Source organism: Eublepharis macularius, chromosome 12 (assembly GCF_028583425.1).
Source record: "Eublepharis macularius isolate TG4126 chromosome 12, MPM_Emac_v1.0, whole genome shotgun sequence".
Taxonomy (NCBI): Eukaryota; Metazoa; Chordata; class Lepidosauria; order Squamata; family Eublepharidae; genus Eublepharis; species Eublepharis macularius.
The window spans coordinates 74,724,690-74,742,143 of record NC_072801.1 but is presented as its reverse complement, the minus strand read 5'-3'; the positions used below and the strand labels follow the sequence as shown (position 1 = coordinate 74,742,143).

General features: G+C 39.3%; 2 protein-coding genes across 2 annotated transcripts; both read right to left on the bottom strand.

The window, feature by feature from the left end:
* Nucleotides 1–2,562: 2,562 nt before the first annotated feature.
* Nucleotides 2,563–9,065, bottom strand: LOC129339942 (vomeronasal type-2 receptor 116-like). Its single transcript, XM_054994504.1, has 4 exons — nt 8,775–9,065; nt 7,274–8,137; nt 5,000–5,126; nt 2,563–3,464 (listed from the first exon to the last, which is right to left on the bottom strand). The coding sequence occupies exons 1-4, from the start codon at nt 9,063–9,065 to the stop codon at nt 2,563–2,565; spliced, it is 2,184 nt and encodes a 727-aa protein (XP_054850479.1).
* A 3,511-nt stretch (nt 9,066–12,576) lies between these two features.
* LOC129339941 (vomeronasal type-2 receptor 26-like) lies at nt 12,577–17,062 on the bottom strand. The gene is made up of 4 exons (XM_054994503.1): nt 16,772–17,062; nt 15,013–15,240; nt 13,885–14,011; nt 12,577–13,478 (listed from the first exon to the last, which is right to left on the bottom strand). Exons 1-4 carry the CDS (start codon nt 17,060–17,062, stop codon nt 12,577–12,579), a joined length of 1,548 nt encoding a protein of 515 aa, XP_054850478.1.
* Between the last annotated feature and the right edge of the window lie 392 nt (nt 17,063–17,454).

The following is a 17,454-nucleotide window of genomic DNA, read 5'->3' as shown; positions in this document are numbered from 1 at the left end:
TCAGATTAACCTTCCTCACAAGGTTGTTATGGGGATAAAAGGGAGGAGAGGAGATTTATATCAGATACCTTGGGTTCCCATTGGGGAGAAAGGTGGGACATAAATAAAATAAATCAGAATATGGGGATTATCTGTTTGCTTCTCCATTTTGGATGGACGTGGGTTCAGCTTTATGCTGCAGATAAAGACAGTGGAGAACATTTCCTGAAGACTTTGGAGCCAATGATTTTCCAAAATGGGATCTGCTCAACCTTCACAGAAAAAAATCCCAAACCAATCCAAATGAGATACCTCTAGTAACATTTCTAAAGAAAATTCTGATATATATTTACCTTTGACATTCAGCAAAACTATAACCTTAATTCCTTATGGTGGATCAAAAACCATGATAATATTGAATATGCCATTGTTTCTGGGAACGGATGGATATTCAGAAAATATATCACTTTAAAGAAGTATAGGTTATGACAACACAAATTGATTTTACTTCATCAGGCTTTCCCAAGAATTTGAATTTTGACTTCTTTCAGAGTGCATTTTCCTTCATAGTTCATTTTCACAAGGTTCTTGGGTTCCTGAAATTTTTTTACATCATAATGGGAGACAAGGAGATGGCTTTCTCAACTGTGCCTCTGAGCAAGCATTTGATTGTTCATTTCCAAATTCCCAGGGTCCAAGGAAAGACATTGGGACATGTACTGGAGAGAACAGGCTGGAGAGTTTCCTGGGGCCTGTTTTTGAAATGTACATTTGTGGCCCCAGCTACACTACCTAGAATACATTCTGTGTAGTGGCCCATGTTTTGAATGTCATGTTCACCTTTAGATCTAATCATAGAGCAACTGTAGGTGGAAAAACAATCCAACTTCAAGATCCCCAATCTTGGCAGGTTATGCTTCCACAATCAGATGTCTTTATTTTGTTAATCATTACAGCACAACATGTGGCAAACTTCAGGGGTGTGAGGTCTATAAATCTAATAAATCAAATCAAATCAAACACATTGTCCTCATGTAACTGGAAATTGTGTTTTTCCAGTATCCAAACCAGTTTTTCCTGTTTAATCACCTAGTTAAATTCTTTCTTTTATTTACTCAAATGCCCGGCAGGATACTCATTTAAGCCTTGGGTCCTTTTCTTTTTGCCCTAGCTATGTCTGCTTACAAAAGAGGAGGGAAGGGTACAGTTTTTCCTATCACTTTTTATGTACACATCTAATACATTTATTTCACACATATCTTTACAAAGCACAGTTTGGTGTAGTGGTTAAGAGCATGGGATACTAATCTGGAGAGCTGGGTTTGATTCCCCACTCCTCCACTTGAAGACAGCTGGGTGACCTTGGGTCAGTCACAGCTCTCTGAGAGCGGAACTACACGATACGAAATTCACATGAAAGACATGCGAAAGAACTATGTCTGTCTGGTCTTACCATCCCGTGTATCTTGCTAACTCGTGTCCAATCTTCTGCTCCCTGCATGTTTATGTATCTCAGTGCAGCACGAGTAGTCAATACCATAGAGTCACCAGTAAGGAGTGGTGATCCTGCTGTGAAGCAGCAGTAGGCTTCCAGGTCTGGAGGAGGAGAGAGCCGGGGCGGGCAGGCAGGATGGCGGTGGCAGGAGGAGGGCAAGGGCAGCGGGAAGGGGCTGTGACAGCTGTTCTTGTGGCAGCGGCCTCAGTGGGTCTCCACACTTACCTGTATGATGCAGAAAACAGCACTCTGGCAGCCAGATGAAATGGTGAAAGGAAAGTGGAAAAAATGTGATCTGTGATATCACGTGCTTTAGGACACAGAGCCGGAAGCCTACTGCCACTTCACAACAGGATCACTGCTCCTTACTGGCGACTCTATGGTATTGACTACTCGTGCCGCTCTGAGATACGTAAACGTGCAGGGAGCAGAAGATCAGACACGAGTTAGCAAGATACATGGGACAGTAAGACCAAACAGACCTAGTTCTTTTGCGTGTCCTTCACGCGAATTTCGTATCGTGTAGTTCCGCTCTCAGAGCTCTCTCAGTCCCACCCACCTCACAGGGTGATTGTTGTTGTGGGGATAGTAATGATATACTTTGTAAACCACTCTGAGTGTGCATTAAGTTGTCCTGAAGGACAATATATAAATCGAATGTTATTATTATTATTACTTTGTTCTGGGCCTACTCAGAAGACCACAATTATTAAATATATACTTCACACAGAGATAATGCATATTTCATATATTTATTTTAGTCAAAGTAGTTCATTACAATCATACTATGATAAAGTGAGCCATCTGGTGAATTTCTTGAAATATTTAGAAACTTCAGGACATGTACATTGAATAACAAAGACTTTGGCCACCATATTAATAATTAAACTCATACTTTCACAAAGTATAATTACTAAAATACATGGATTGTTTTCAGTATTTGTTCATAGGAAATATTCTCATGTACATGGTGTTTGTTTGGAATCTGTATGTTGAACACATTGATTGGAACCCAAGCTGTAGCCTGCCTTCTGTATTATTGATGTCTCCATTTAGTACACAAAATACATGAAAGATGACATAGGCTCTCAATTGTTTCTCTTTATTAGTTGATTCCTCTTGTTCAGTTCAGGCCTCAGCACAATAATGTAGCACTTAGGGAGAAAGATACAAAAAAGCAATGCTGCACTGGAGGTCAAGATAGAGAAGATCTCCACAGCTACCACGTATTTCCCTTTGGTGCTCAGGTAGGTTGGAACGAATGACAACCAAACACTGCAAAACATCAGCATGCTGAAGGTGATAAACTTGGCTTCATTGAAACTTTCTGGCAGCTTCCTGGCTGGGAAAGCCACAGACAAGCTAATGAGGGACAGAAGTCCCAAATAGCCCAGAACAATATAAAACATAAGAACAGATCCTTCATTACATTCTACTATGATCTCTTCAGCCAGTGACTGTATGTTCAAATCTGGGAAGGGGGGAGAGGTTCCTAGCCATATTGTACAAATGCATGTCTGGATAATAAAGCAGGAAAGGACTATGAAGATGGTCAGACTCTTCCCCAGCCACTTTCTCATGTATGATCCTGGTTTGGTCGCCATGAAAGCAACCACCACAGTGACGGTTTTGACCAAGACACAAGAAACAGCCACGGTGAAGATGATGCCAAAAGCAGCTTGTCGGAAGAAGCAGGTCATCTTGCTTGGTCTTCCAAGGAAGAGGAAAGAACAGAGGAAGCAGAGCAGGAGGGAGATGAGGAGAGCGTAGGAGACATTTTTGTTGTTGGCTTTGACTATGGGGGTATCTTTATGCTTAATAAAAGTTCCTAGCACCAAGGCTGTGGCCAGGGAGAAGGAAACAGTTACTGAAGATAGAGTAATCCCTAAAGGTTCTTCATAAGACAGAAAGGTTATAACTTTAGGAATGCACTGATTATGGCCATTACTTGGATAGAGCTCTCCTGGGCATTTGATGCAGGCGCTCATGTCTGCCAAGAAAAAAAGGGATAAAGTGATAAATTCAAAAATGACTGAAAGAAGATTCTCAAGGCATCATTTGATGGGGAAAGAGACAGAAGGGGGAGACAACCCTGCTATGCAAAAATAGAACATCTGTGGCTCTTGAAAGCTTATGGTACAATAAAGTTGGTTAGCCTTAAAGGTGCTTCTGGACTCTATACTATTTGCCAAGTAAAAGAAGCCAATCTATAAAAGTGGTGTATTTAGGTTGGTTTTATATTAGAATGGGATCAGATTGGATCCAACTCATTTTGATGCTGGTTAAAAAAGGAGGGATCCTTTTTCCACCCGGAAAGCTAAGATGGGGGTTATAGGACATATAATTAGGAAAGCCCTGTGGGACAAGGGCTGTAGTAAGGAGGAGAGTTGGGTGAAAATGAGAGAAAGAAGATTGCAGGAGGTAACCCATTTTTTTCACTTGTAAGCCACATCAGACATGTGGAAAAGTGGCATATAAATCCCTCAATTAAATACACACATAAATAGAATATGAATTAAAATGTACATGATCCAGAGCATATCTTCCATTTTATTAATATATGATGGTTGTATTTTGGCCTCTAACATTTGGTAGGTTTTCCCCCCCTATTCTTCCTCCTCCTTTGATGAAGAATCAGGGGGGACACATTAGTCATGCAGAATTTTAACTGCTGTTTTCATCAGGGAATTTAAAAGGAGTCTTAATATTTTCTCACTATCACTTATTATTATAATTATTATCATTCAGTTTTAATGAAGGTCTTTGGTAGATTTATGGGACGAGTATGAGTCTCCATAGCACTGCACAGAATACACGAGAAAAGATCTTATAGTCTAAAAATATTAGCTTGCACAGTGATAGAAAACAATTTTAACCTTAATTTTCATTTTTATATGCCACTTTGGTAAAATATTTTTAAAAAGTGAATTAGGTGGCTTTTCTTCTTTTAATCAGTACTTAAATATGGAGACCTTTAACACACACAGAATTTGTCATATATTAAGATACTCACATTTTTGCAGTCACAAGTTATATAACTGTAAAACTAGTGACAGTCATCTCTGTTTTGTTAATGTCAGTGTCTACTGTTCAACATGTATTTCTGACACATCAACTTTGATTCTCAGCACAAAAGGGTGAGGATGAATGAAGTAATTAACTAAATAAAACTAAATAATAGACCCTTAAAACTATGTCTACTCCCAATTGGATCATTCACTATAGACTGACATGCACACCCATGTATGCCGCTTGATTTTTTATCCCTTGATGTACTTTTCCTGAATGAGTGAAATATCAGAATTGGAAAGCCCTGGGTTTGAGCTGATTTGCTTCTTCATATTTCTCTTTGTGAAAAAATGAGGCAGAACACATGGTTGGTTGCATGCACACTGTGCTCTGATACTGCCCGATAGATGGTCCTGTCAATTAACTTGAAAAAATGACACAGTTACCTCGTGGTACATTTGCTTTTGAACTAAGTAACTTTCCTTGGTGGAAGGCGGGATGCACAATATGACCAACCTTTCTGATTTGAAACCATCCCTTCCGGACACAGAACACAACTGTAGCAGCAAAAATTCTCCCCTTCCTTCTTTGCCTTGTGAGAACCAGGGGGGCAGTAGGCGTTACATACAGAAATGGGAAGAACCTATCAAAGCATGAAAGGAATTTAACACTGGATTAACTATTATTTTATAATAAATAAAGTAATATAGGAACAAAACGTAGAATAGGAGGGGGGGAAATGTTTAATAATTTACTATTACTTTCCTGATCATGGAGCCAATATATGTTTGTAGACCTGGCCTCTCTATTTCTCATAGGAAATGACAGCCCCATTATTTCTAGTGGTGGTAGATCTGGCTGTCCATCTGCCCTCAACATCGGCTGTTAGGAGGGAGTTCTAGTCCATTCAGCATTTAAAGTGACAGAGACACTTGTTTGACTGGCCAGCTTCCCCTTTTTCCCCCTCTCCACTCTTGCACTTCCCTGAAACAGAATACTCATGAAACTCAGGGTCAAGCTAGACATCCAGGTTTTTACTGCTTTTCCTTCTTCATGTGCACAGAATGCTCCATGCTGAGCAGAAAAAACAGGGGGAAAGCCTTTCCGCTGTGTTTATTTTGGCACAGAGAAATGGCTTGAATGTAGTAGGGAAAGACCCTCCTCCCTCTGCGGAGGAATTATGAGGAATTTTGGGGTCTCCTTTATTTTTTAACAGCCATTGCCCAAAGCTGCTTCATGGCTGCAGGGAAGTTAAATTCAGCCTTGGATACCCAGATATAATCCCTTAAAACATGTTTGACCATTAGAGATAAACTTCCTTTACTCACATGATATTGGGAGTGTTTGGGGTCATTTCGGATATCCCTGAGCTGACCTAAAACAACTAATCTGGGGTTTAATTTTGGCTCGGGTATATTCAAATTCACCTTGACCTGGATAGTGCAGGCTAGCCTCATCAGATCTCAGAAGCTAAGCAGGGTCAGCCTTATATTGTCAAAGGCTTTCATGACTGGAGAACGATGGTCGTTGTGGATTTTCCGGGTTGTATGGCCATGGTCTTGGCATTGTAGTTCCTGACGTTTTGCAGGAAGCTGTGACTGGCATCTTCAGAGGTGTAGCACCAAAAGACAGAGATCTCTCAGTGTCACAGAGCTGACACTGAGAGACACTGTGACACTGAGAGATCTCTGTCTTTTGGTGCTACACCTCTGAAGATGCCAGTCACAGCTTCTTGCAAAACGTCAGGAACTACAGTGCCAAGACCATGGCTATACAGCCCTGAAAATCCACAACAACCAGGGTCAGCCTTGATTAGTAATCAGGAGAAAGACTGCTAAGAAAGATCAGGGTTGCAGAGGCAGGCTATGGAAAACCACATCTTGTAGTCTCTTGGTATGAAAACCCCTCCATCTACAACTTGACAGCACTTTCCTCCACCACCACAGAATTTAAATGAAACACAGAAGAGTAATTGCCTAACTTAGCCCAGTGATTCGTCCAATACATGACCTTGTCCGTTTCTCTCGAAAATCTCACTGAAGGCACAGGACATTTATTTTCCTTGAAAATAAAATGTTTTTTTTCAATATTTTGAAAGTATAGAAAACCCAACATTCCCTCTCAGGTTCTTGAATGCCAAAATTGGATTCTACTGTTATAGAGCCAGTTCATGCAATTCATGGTTTTTACACCTAAGGAAAGTTCCATTCACAATTTGTCCCTCTAAATATTGAAAATGCCTACTTAGAAGATCATTGAATCTCCACCTGGTTAAAAGTTCTGTGCCACACAATTTCATCCTCATGAATGATGAATTCCTGTCCTTCAGGTGCATTGGGATCTACTTTTCCAACTTTCACCCTATGGAAGGATTTGTTTGGGAAGGTGACCAGGTTTGTGATATCGAATCCAGCCACAATTTCCAACTTGCTATTAAAAGATATATAATCTCCAACTGAGTTATTAAATGCAATGTCTTGAAGATATGGGTGGAGCTAGTTGGAAGAAAAATAACAGAGCAGCATTTTGGAGTTTTTGTGCTGATAATTCCAAGTACCATCAATTAACTACAATTTTATGTTGTATCATCTAGAACCATGACAAAAACATGCAGCTTTGAAATGATAGAAGGCTGACCATTTACACATGAAAATTTCCATAGAGTAGTACATGAACTGTGAACCACAAATATTTGTCAATGAATGGTGTGGGTATGACATTATTTCCCCAATTAGTTCTCTAGGAGAATCTCAACTTTTTGCCATCTGTTAGTTCCAAAAAAGATGTTACCTGCCAAGGCTGGAGATGTTGCAGCTGAGCTCTTTGATCACTCACCACTCTTCGGTAATTCGATCGAGATGAAGGCACAGCATGCAAAGCATGTGCTACGGCATAGACGGCGTTATAGATACTGTAACTGTGGCCACTCATATGCATTTCAAAAAGAGGCTCAGGAAGACACTCCAGCTTCTCTTCCCCAGTACATGTGCCATCAAGCTTCCTCTGCTCTTGCTGATTAGGAAATGTACAGTCAAAGGCTTGCTCCCAAAACTCCTTGAGAAAACTATCTCTGTCACTCCATTGTGGTTTTACAGCATGAAGAAATGTCTGAAACTCTAGACGCTCACTTGAGCTTATTGTGAAGCAAATAGCTCCATGGAAGAATTCGAAATCCCAGGCCCTTTGAGTACTTAATAATGTAAAATCAGCTTGGGCTGTCATAACCCACACCTTGCTATAAGATGGATTTTCCTTATATTGAAAATCTCCTAGAAACAGTGAAATAATCAGCTTCACAACGGTCCTAGTTTCTCCATACATGATAAAGGTATTGGCTTTGCTGTCTATGAAAGGTAAATAAATCTTTGAGATTAAATCTGCAAGGTCACCCAAAATATTCCAGTTACCGTGGTTTGGGATTCTTTCTGCGAAGGCCAAACAAATTTTATTCTGCAAAAGCAACTCTTGTAGAGCCTGCATGAAATGTTCTCCACTGTCATCATCCACTGCAAAAAGCCCGACCCATATCCAGTTGAAATACTGAAGTAACCGGATGAGCCCCATGGACTGATGCGCTTCATTTGGTGCCAAACGGTAAAAGGAAGGGGGTTGTGTTGTATCACTTCTCTCTGGCCTGTATGAGCCATATGTAAGCTGCAAGTTAATGTGCAGATATTTTAGAAATAGAGCAGGAAGAATGGGTGTGTATGTGTGTGCTTATGAAATGTATTTATTAACAATTTATTACTTTGGAAACTCAAAGGTTAATTTGGAGTGATTTTCTCAAATTCTGGAAGTGTGATATTTTGAGGGGAATTTTTTTTTGTATCAAATATACCCGTCTTCATTTCAACCACACAGTGACATCCAGGATAATGAGGGCTGTATTTTGTGAGATTTGTAGTAGTAGTAGTAGTAAATTCATTGTCTATAGCCATAGGCCGTCATAAATTTTCCAAACTATACATCACATCAGCTAAAAAAGAGTTTTACAGTATTACAGTTTAAAAGAATTAAGTAAAACAGTACAGTATACCAAGCTATCCCAGGAATCACAAAACCACCTTAGATCTAATTTTCTTGGCTACAAGCGCAAACTGAGAGACACTGTAGGATACATGATTATCAATATCTGATAACAAGAACACAATCTTCTCGATTTCAGAATACTTGTTTGTGGCTGGTAGGATTCTGCCCACAAATTTAGCTGTAGGCACACTATATAACGGAAAATAAAAAAGGTAATGGGGAAGGTTCTCCACTGTGGGTGTGAGATTTGTGTACTTCCTACCTGAGGGATTTTGTAGAGACTTAAGATGTCAGCCATGTGGTAGGAGATATCATAGCCAAGTCCCCCAACAACGGCTGTTGGGCTTTCCTGGATATCACACCTATAATTAGGGACAAATCTATGTAATTTGAACAGCATGTCCAGAGTAGTACGATAGGTCATCTTCACATCATAGTAGCTGTCATAGATGTGGAACCCGAGTGTAACATTGGGCAAGATCTTGGGATTCCTGTTGATCTCACTTACTGCAAATGCCAAAGCCAAGACATGCTGGTAGAATTTTGTCACCATACTGCAAATAGAGTTAGTTGTTTTACAGGAAAATTCTGTCACATGAAATTTATATTAGGCCATTCTAATATTTCCTCTAATTTTTGTTCATGTCGCTGCACTAGGTTGCATTTAATTAGCCCAAATAATATTTGTGATATACTCATGCTAGGAGTAGCAACATTATTGCCCTGCATGTCCCTTAGAAACACTAATTGTATACAAGTTGTCCACATGAAACTGTACATTCCTCTTAATCATGTCACATTTTTGAATGCTTTCATTAAAAAAAAGATATGCACCTTGAAAGAGAAGTCATAAAGAATATAAATGATGTGAGAGGAACCCCCATCAACAAAGAGCTCCCCTTTGCTGTTACTATGTATTTTTTAAAATGCAAAGTCTCATTCATAACTCTATAAACAGATTTTGTTATCGGCATTGCCTTTTGCAGATTTCCTCAATGCTCTCTTTAAAAAAAAAAAGTCTCTTGGATTTGATTTATGAATTTTTGTTGTCTCTATTTTCTAGCTTTACACCCTTATAAATATAATCTACTAAAAAAAAGAAATTGTACATCTCTCGGCATACACATTGACATCGCTTATCTTCCCCACACAGCTGAATCTCTTTCCCCTACTCATCCACCTTCCTCAAAAGAAGCAGCCATGTTGGATTTGTCAGCCTGCTACGCTCTTAGGATGCAGGAAGGGAGGGAAAAAAATCTTACAGTGGAACCTTAGACGAGTCCTTCAAAGGATGTTCTTTAAAAAAGAATTCATGAAGGTTGTAAATGATCTGAGAGGAAATTCCACCAACAAGGAGCTCCCCTGGTTGGTACCACTCATGTGGGACAGGGATGGGGTCATTGGAGGGGCACTTCATGATGCCTGATTTGCACACCACATGAAGAAAGAGAAGCAACAGTAGCAGCATCTTGGCAGCAAAGCTTCTGTCTAGGCAAGGTCCTCTCCTGTGTGTAGCTTTATCTTAACAGGCTACCTTGAATGGAAGCTGCTGCTTGCACCAGTCTACTTCTTACAAGGAATTCCACTAGCCTCATTTCTACTGGTAACACAGTTACAACTGCATCCGTTGCCTCGAAACTGAGACTGCAGATGTTCTGATCTCAAAGCAAGATGTAAGAAAGCAAAGCAATAGAGCCTTGCTATCTCCTACTCCGTTCTTCTCTATGTCAGCGAGACAGGAGGGGTGAGGTTTATAATTGCTTTTCCGTTTGATGGTGGTTTTCTATTGCCTTCTGAAAAAACTCTGGGGCTTGGGCCAAATGTACAAAATTACAGTGATTTCGGTCATTCTAGAGGGAGAAGAATGGCAGCACTGATAACAAACATTTTGTTTTTCAGATCTGACCATGTCTCCCTGCTCCCTGCTATTTGGTTCAAGAAGCAGCAGGCAGTAGGTTCCAAATATGCACAGTGAAGAAAAGGTTAGCTGTAGTTTAGACTCTGAAATAAAGCCATTAATTATATATGGATTGACAGTGGCAAAGACCAGAGACAGTATTCTAAAGGCTGTCAAGCAGATCTCTGCTGATTGATGGTTCAGACAGAAGCTCATCATAAACACATACTGTTTATTACTATAGCCAAGAATTATGTGGTGCACACACACTTCTTATTCATGCATGAACAATTGATCTGTGTACAAGATCATTGAGTCTTTGTATATACCATCATCTTTGAAAGGAGAAGGCAATTTCTTAATCAAAAGGAAAATGCTTTATTCTATAAGGGGTTAAAGAGAAAATCATGCAAAATAAATAATATTCTCTTTGGAATATAATAGGGACACCTTAATATTGAATGAAAATATCCTCTTATGACAATGAAAGAGATAAATCTTGGTAGGAAAGAATTCTTCAATAATGCCTCCAGATGTGGATAATGTGCCCACTGTGTGTGGTGGCTTTTCAATGTCAGTGGCAGGGAGAAAGAAGTTGGGGAGAAAGCAGGGAAAGCAAAAGGATATTGAAAGTGATGGAAACCTAAAAGACTGAAAAGAGCCGGAAAAGAAAAGAGAACAGAATTAAATTAAGGTTAGAATGCTGTTAGAAATTGAAGTAGAGGCAGCCCTGAACTGTAAAGAAGTCAGTCTAACTGGAAGAGGGAGAAAGAGTGAGTTACAGTTACAAAGAGAGGGGAAAGAAAAGTACCATAAATTAATTGAAAAGTGGCCAGCCCAAGTATAGCAGCATGATTTTGGAGGAAGAGTTTGGGGGGTGGGGGGGGGGGGTGAAAATACGTAAGGTCACATAGGGGATGGTAATGCTGTAACTAACTGAAAGAGGGAAATTAAGACAGTTTTGAAATAATGAATGAAAATGTAGTAGCTCTGGAGTCCTATATTAAATGCCATTTTGACGATTTTTTGATCATGTCTTGGAATGGTGGTAACAGGAGGGGTCTATCTAAGGTGTATGAAAGTAAAATCAGCTTTACTAATTAAATTAGAGAGGTGTTTTGACTGTTCTAGCTCATGGAACTAGATTTTCTTTGACTGTTTTAGGAAGGGATTATTATGAATTGCAGGTACTGGCCATTCTGGGTAAATGTCTAAATGAGGACCAAAGAAATCTGGGAAATCGGGATCTGGCTTTTAGAGATTTTTTTTAAAAAATCCTAGATTCCTGTAATCCAGGAGATATTATTTTATCTGTTTAAGAAATGTCAGAGAATTCCAGATTTATTCTTCCATTTTTCCCTATGGGGAAAACTCTCTGGGGGCTATCTTGAGGGAAGGGGAGGTCATTTGTCAGGAAAACTCCACCTAATTTCCAGGGACTCTACTCCTGATTCCCAGTTGAACCAGCATCACTCATAGAAGCAAGGCAGACAAGGAGAGCTTCTGCATGGATTGGACACTCACTCCCCCTGCCCTGCCTCATTCCACCTCCCTCTTCTCCCTCCCCTCTTGAAAAAGAAGTGGGAGAAGCCAATGAAGGAATCATGAAGCCACATTTTCTGTATTTACCTAAATTTATCAGGGGGTCTAGATCCAGGTTTCAGATCAGACCCGGGATTCAGCCAGTCCTTTATGACAGAATTATATGATTTGTGAGTGATGTAATAGTCTACTTAAACAATGATCTGTTGAGTGGAGGAGCTTTGCAACAAGTATGGGTGGAAAGAGAACTCAATAGGACTATGTGAAAACATGCAAGCACAATACACAAATTGCATTGAACTTCATGGCTAGAAAGGAATAGATTGAAGCAACCCCATTAAAACACACAACAACTGATGAACTCTCAAATAAATTATTGAAAATTCATGTTTCTGTATTTAGGAACAGAAGGTCTTCAAGTATCCATATATCTATGAAGTAAATATCTATCCATGAAAATATCCTTCCGATATTTCATAATTGTTTATACTAAAATGAAATGAGCGATCACATACTGGAACATACAAGTAGAAAGTTGGAATGTTACAAATGATAGACCCAGCAAAGTCCTAGTCTAGTCATTGACTTTGTTCCACAGGAGAAAGGTAGGGGATAACTTGCTTCTTTAATGCTTTCTTGTTATTACTTGTTCTCTTTTGTTCAGCTCAGGCCGCATAAAAATGATGTAGCATTTAGGGAAAAAGATACTACACAGTAACCCAGCACTGGAGGCTAAGATAGAGAAAACCTCTACCACTACCATAGATTTCCCTTTGGTGCTCAGGTATGTTGGAACAAAACACAACCAAACACTGCAAAACAACAGCATGCTGAAGGTGATAAACTTGGCTTCATTAAATTGGTCCGGCAACTTCCAAGCAAAGAAAGCCGCAATGAAGCTTACAGAGGACAGAATTCCCATGTAGCCTAGGACAATATAGAACATAACCACAGATCCTTCATTACATTCTGCTATGATCTCTTCAGTCATTGGCTTTGTGTCCAAATCTGGGAATGGGGGAGTGGTTTCTAGCCACACCGTACAAATGCAGATTTGGATCAGGGGGCAGGAAAGGACAATGGAGGTGGCCAGTCTCTTCCCCACCCACTTCCTCATTCTGGAGCCTGGTTTGGTGGCCATGAATGCTACAACCACAGTGATGGTTTTGGCCAAGACACAAGAAACAGACACAGAGAAGATGATGCCAAAAGCTGGTTGTCGGAAGAAGCAGGTCCACTTGTTTGGTCTTCCAAGGAAGAGAAAAGAACAGAGGAAGCAAAGCAGGAGAGAGAGGAGGAGAGCACAAGTGATATCATAGTTGTTGGCTTTGACAGTGGGAGTATTTTTGTGCTTAATAAAAGTTCTTAGCATTAAAACTGTGATAAGGGAGAAAGAAGCAGCAACTGAGACCAAACTCATTCCCATTGGTTCTTGATAGGAGAGAAAGTTTATCATCTTGGGAATACATCGAGCTTGGTCCTTGTTTGGATATTGATCTTCCGGACATTTAGAACAGTCATCCTTATCTGGTGGGGGAAAAGGAAGAGTGGTTTTTTTCAATGTCAATTCGTAAGGAATTCTGATTCTCTTGACCCCATCTGACATGTGAAATATCCTTCATGCTCAGTTCCAGCAAGTGGATATTTGCTAGGAAGTATGACCTAAACATTGTTTTAATATTATCAGATTACTTGGGAAAGCCCAGTTACTCCTCCCAGCCATCTTTCTTGACATCATTTTAATGTGAGTTATCAAGGATTTAAAAAAAAGAGAGATATCAAGGATTGACCTCAGATGTTCTTCTTGCAAAGGCAAGTGGGCTACCAACTTTCTCCTATCTGTAACATTGGCCTCAGTGCCACCATACATTTTTTACACTTCAGGTGCTTGTGTGTGTTTGCAGAACTCTCGAGGGAAGTCACAGTCACATACCTTCCTGGACTGAAATCTTCCCTTCTGGGCAAGGAGTACAGTCATAGCAGCAAAATTGCTCCCCTTCTCTCTTTTTCTTCTGATAACCTGGATGACAGGAGCGACTACATCTAGAAACAGGCAGTTCCTATCAAAGAAGGAGACAGAGTTTTAGAGCAAGTTAAAGTCTTATGAACCTTAATAGCAATAAACAAACATTAAAGATAAAAGTAATGTTAGAGGGGAAAATACCCTATTTAGAGGGGAAAAGCAGATTTTCATTAAGAGAATGAAAGGAATCTTGTTAATATTTGTGTTTAATCATTAACAACACAACATCCTAAGCCCTATCTGACTAATCATTAACAATGACTAGCTCTTTTAAAATTGGTATTCTTGGAATTCTTTTACTCAGATATAGTAGGAAGTTGTGTCCAAATTTAGAGTAAACAGTCTAGTAGCACCTTAAAGACTAACCAAACGTTGTAGCATAAGCTTTCAAGAATCACAGTTCTCTTCATCAGATGACCGAATTTACAGTGTTTCAGAGATTTACATTATCATCACCCTAAACTTTGTCATTCCCTTCTAAATCCATTGAAATCAAAGTGCCAGAAGGTTGTAGCTTGTCTTGATCACAGTGTAAGAATCCATGTCATATTCTTGAGATTTCTGCACTTCAAAAAAATATTAAAGTAGCTGCCATGATGACATGGAGCAAAAGTTTCATTTTTTCCTTGGGTACTGATCGCCTCAAAATTATTGACAAGCACATTTTACAATCTAATAATTAAAAAATCTCATTATCTCATCAAGTGATACCTTCATCTTTCCCTTCTATTAAATATTGGCTTGTTATAGGTAGAACTGACTTCATTACAAAGATTGAACAACCATGATGGTGTATGATTATTTTTATTTATGTATTTATTTCAAATTTGTATTCCGCCCTCCCTGCAAGCAGGCTCAGGGCAGATAACATATTAAAAATACAATTAAAAATTCATGTTCATTAAAAACAACACATTTAAAACTGGATGGTGGACAGCCTTCACAGGGATATTTGCAGTAAAAGATGTCATTGTCCCCTACCACAAATAACCAACCCATAGAATGAAGCTCCCCTCCAGAATGCTGTGGAATCCATACCTGGTTAAAGCCCCTGTGCCATACAAGCAAATCATCATGAAGAGTGATTTCTGTCCTTTCAAGTCCTTTGGGGTCCACCGTTCCAACTTTGATTCTAGTGAAGGAGTTGTTTGGGAATACGACTATGTTCATGATGTCAAATCCGGCTCCCATTATCCTAGTCTCATCCAAAGAGATTGCTTCTCCAGCTGAGTTGTTAAATACAATTCCTTGAAGAAATCTGTGGAGCTAATTCAAAGAAACAAAAAGGAATAGAGGAAGAACGTCATCTTGAAATACTCATACTGAGAATAACCCTTACATCCATCCGTCCGTCCATCCGTCTGTCTGTCTGTCTGTCTGTCTCAAGAGACTACTGAGGACTGCAGATCAGTAGCAACAATATAAAATACAATACTACTATTTACCATTATAGGAAAAAACAATGAAACATGAAAATGATAAAAATAAATTTAACTAAAACTACACTCACAAATTAGTTGAAAAAAACCTCTATTCCTAGCTATAGCTGCCAAGAAATCACTTTGTTGCTAAGACACACATTCTGTAGATGTTACCTGCCAAGGCTGGAGATGACAGACTACAGTACTTTTGCATCTCAAAACTGACTGGTAATTGGATCGGGATGAGTAGATGGCATGCAAAGCATGTGCAACTGCATAGACTGCATTGTAGATGCCATAGCTGTGGCCAGTCATGCGCATTTCAAAGACAGGCCCAGGAAGGCTCTCCAGCCTCTCCCACCCAGTACACATACTTCCTTTTACCCAAGGATTTCGAAATACACAATTAAATGCTTGTTCCTAAAAGACTTTGATAAAACCATTTGCTAATGTCCTGTAAGGGTTTATGACCTGAAGAAATTTCTCAAAACCTGGAAGTGCCTGTGAGTGAATGGTCAAGGAAATGGTGCCATGGAAATAGGCCACATTGAAATCCCTCTGAAGTCTCGGCACAGCAAAATCAATTTGGCTTGTTGTAATCCACACCTTTCCAATAGATGTGAATTCCGTATACTCCTCAATTACTGAATCCATTACGGTGTTCAGTAATATCATGGTGTGAGTATCTCCATAGACAACATATACACTGGCTTCGTTCAATTTGAAAAGTAGATAAAACTTTGAGAGCATGTTGTTAATTGCATTCATGTCATTCAATCGATTTTTTTGTGGTATATCTTGTATGAAGGCGGGACAGATTTCATGCTGTGAAACCAACAGTTCAAAAGTCTTTATGAAATGTTCCCCGCTCTCATCATCTACCACAAAGAGACCAACCCAGGTCCATGCAAAATGCTGGAATAACCAGATGATACCCATGTACTGATGGGTTTCTTTAGTGACCACATGGTAAGAAAATGGGAGCTGCACTGATTCCCACTGTTCTGGAGCAAATGACCCATATGGGAACTGAAAGAAACATACCGAATATTTTACAGTTGTATTAGAAGGACTGTCTGACTCCACATTCAATCGTTTCATCTACAGCAGTTTGTCAGTCTCAAATCGGGATTTTAATCTACAGAACTGGTGAGTCAAGAGCTCTATGAGTAGAAATAACATGAAATTTCTGGGAAACAGTTACATGGAAGAATCTGACTCTTCCTTTCATACTTCTCCCTGCATAATTCTATAAACATATAATATCTAATCACACATCATCATGTTTCTGAATTAGAAAACATATGAGAAAAACAGTAAAGAGAGAGTATCAAGTACAGCATATGAAAATTAAACCACCAGTGCAAAAGTCTTACCTGTGGTATTTTGTAGAGACTTGAGATGTCTGAAATACAGATGGAGATATCAGAGCCAAGTCCTCCAACCACAGCAATCAGGTTTTTAGAGACTGAACACTTGTAGTTAGGAACTAATCTGTGCGATTTGAAGAGCAGGTCCAAAGTGGCATGATAGGTCATCTTCTCATAAGAGTAGCTGTCATAGATGTGGAATCCAAGGGTGACATTGGGCAGTATCTTGGGATTTTCATCGATCTCTTTTATGGCAAACACCAAGGTCAGAACATGCTGGTAGAATTTGGTTATCATACTGCAAAAAGAGTTTAATAGGCTCTCACACACATTTAACATAACATAAATAAATAAAAAATTATGATGCATAATTTTGCAGTGTGACAAAACCAAAAAAATAAAAAATAAATAAATTCCCAATTCAGAACCCTACTCAGATATATTCATTGGGGAATATTACCAAGAATGTTTTTGAGGATTACATTGTCAATTCCAGAATTTAGGATGAGGTGAGTTCATTTACAGTTAAAGAAAATAAAAAAGAAAAAAAGCTGGAAGGGAGAGATTAGCAGTGGTTTGGGATGTTTTTGAATATTTGGAGATACATTTCCTAACGAACCTCATTTTATTCCCCCCTCATAAAATAGAAGGATTTGATATCAACATTAAATAAACACGTTTTAATTTGA

Excerpts from the sequence above, each read along its gene's own strand:
- LOC129339941 (XM_054994503.1), bottom strand. The coding sequence starts at position 17,062 with ATGATAACCAAATTCTACCAGCATGTTCTGACCTTGGTGTTTGCCATA. Across the intron at positions 14,012-15,012 it reads GGCACAGGGGCTTTAACCAG|GAACTGCCTGTTTCTAGATG; the intron begins GTATGGATTCCA and ends CTTCTTTGATAG. Across the intron at positions 13,479-13,884 it reads GAAGATTTCAGTCCAGGAAG|ATAAGGATGACTGTTCTAAA; the intron begins GTATGTGACTGT and ends TTCCCCCACCAG.
- LOC129339942 (XM_054994504.1), bottom strand. The coding sequence starts at position 9,065 with ATGGTGACAAAATTCTACCAGCATGTCTTGGCTTTGGCATTTGCAGTA. Across the intron at positions 5,127-7,273 it reads AACATCTCCAGCCTTGGCAG|GTTCTTCCCATTTCTGTATG; the intron begins GTAACATCTTTT and ends ATGCTTTGATAG. Across the intron at positions 3,465-4,999 it reads GATGGTTTCAAATCAGAAAG|ACATGAGCGCCTGCATCAAA; the intron begins GTTGGTCATATT and ends TTTTCTTGGCAG.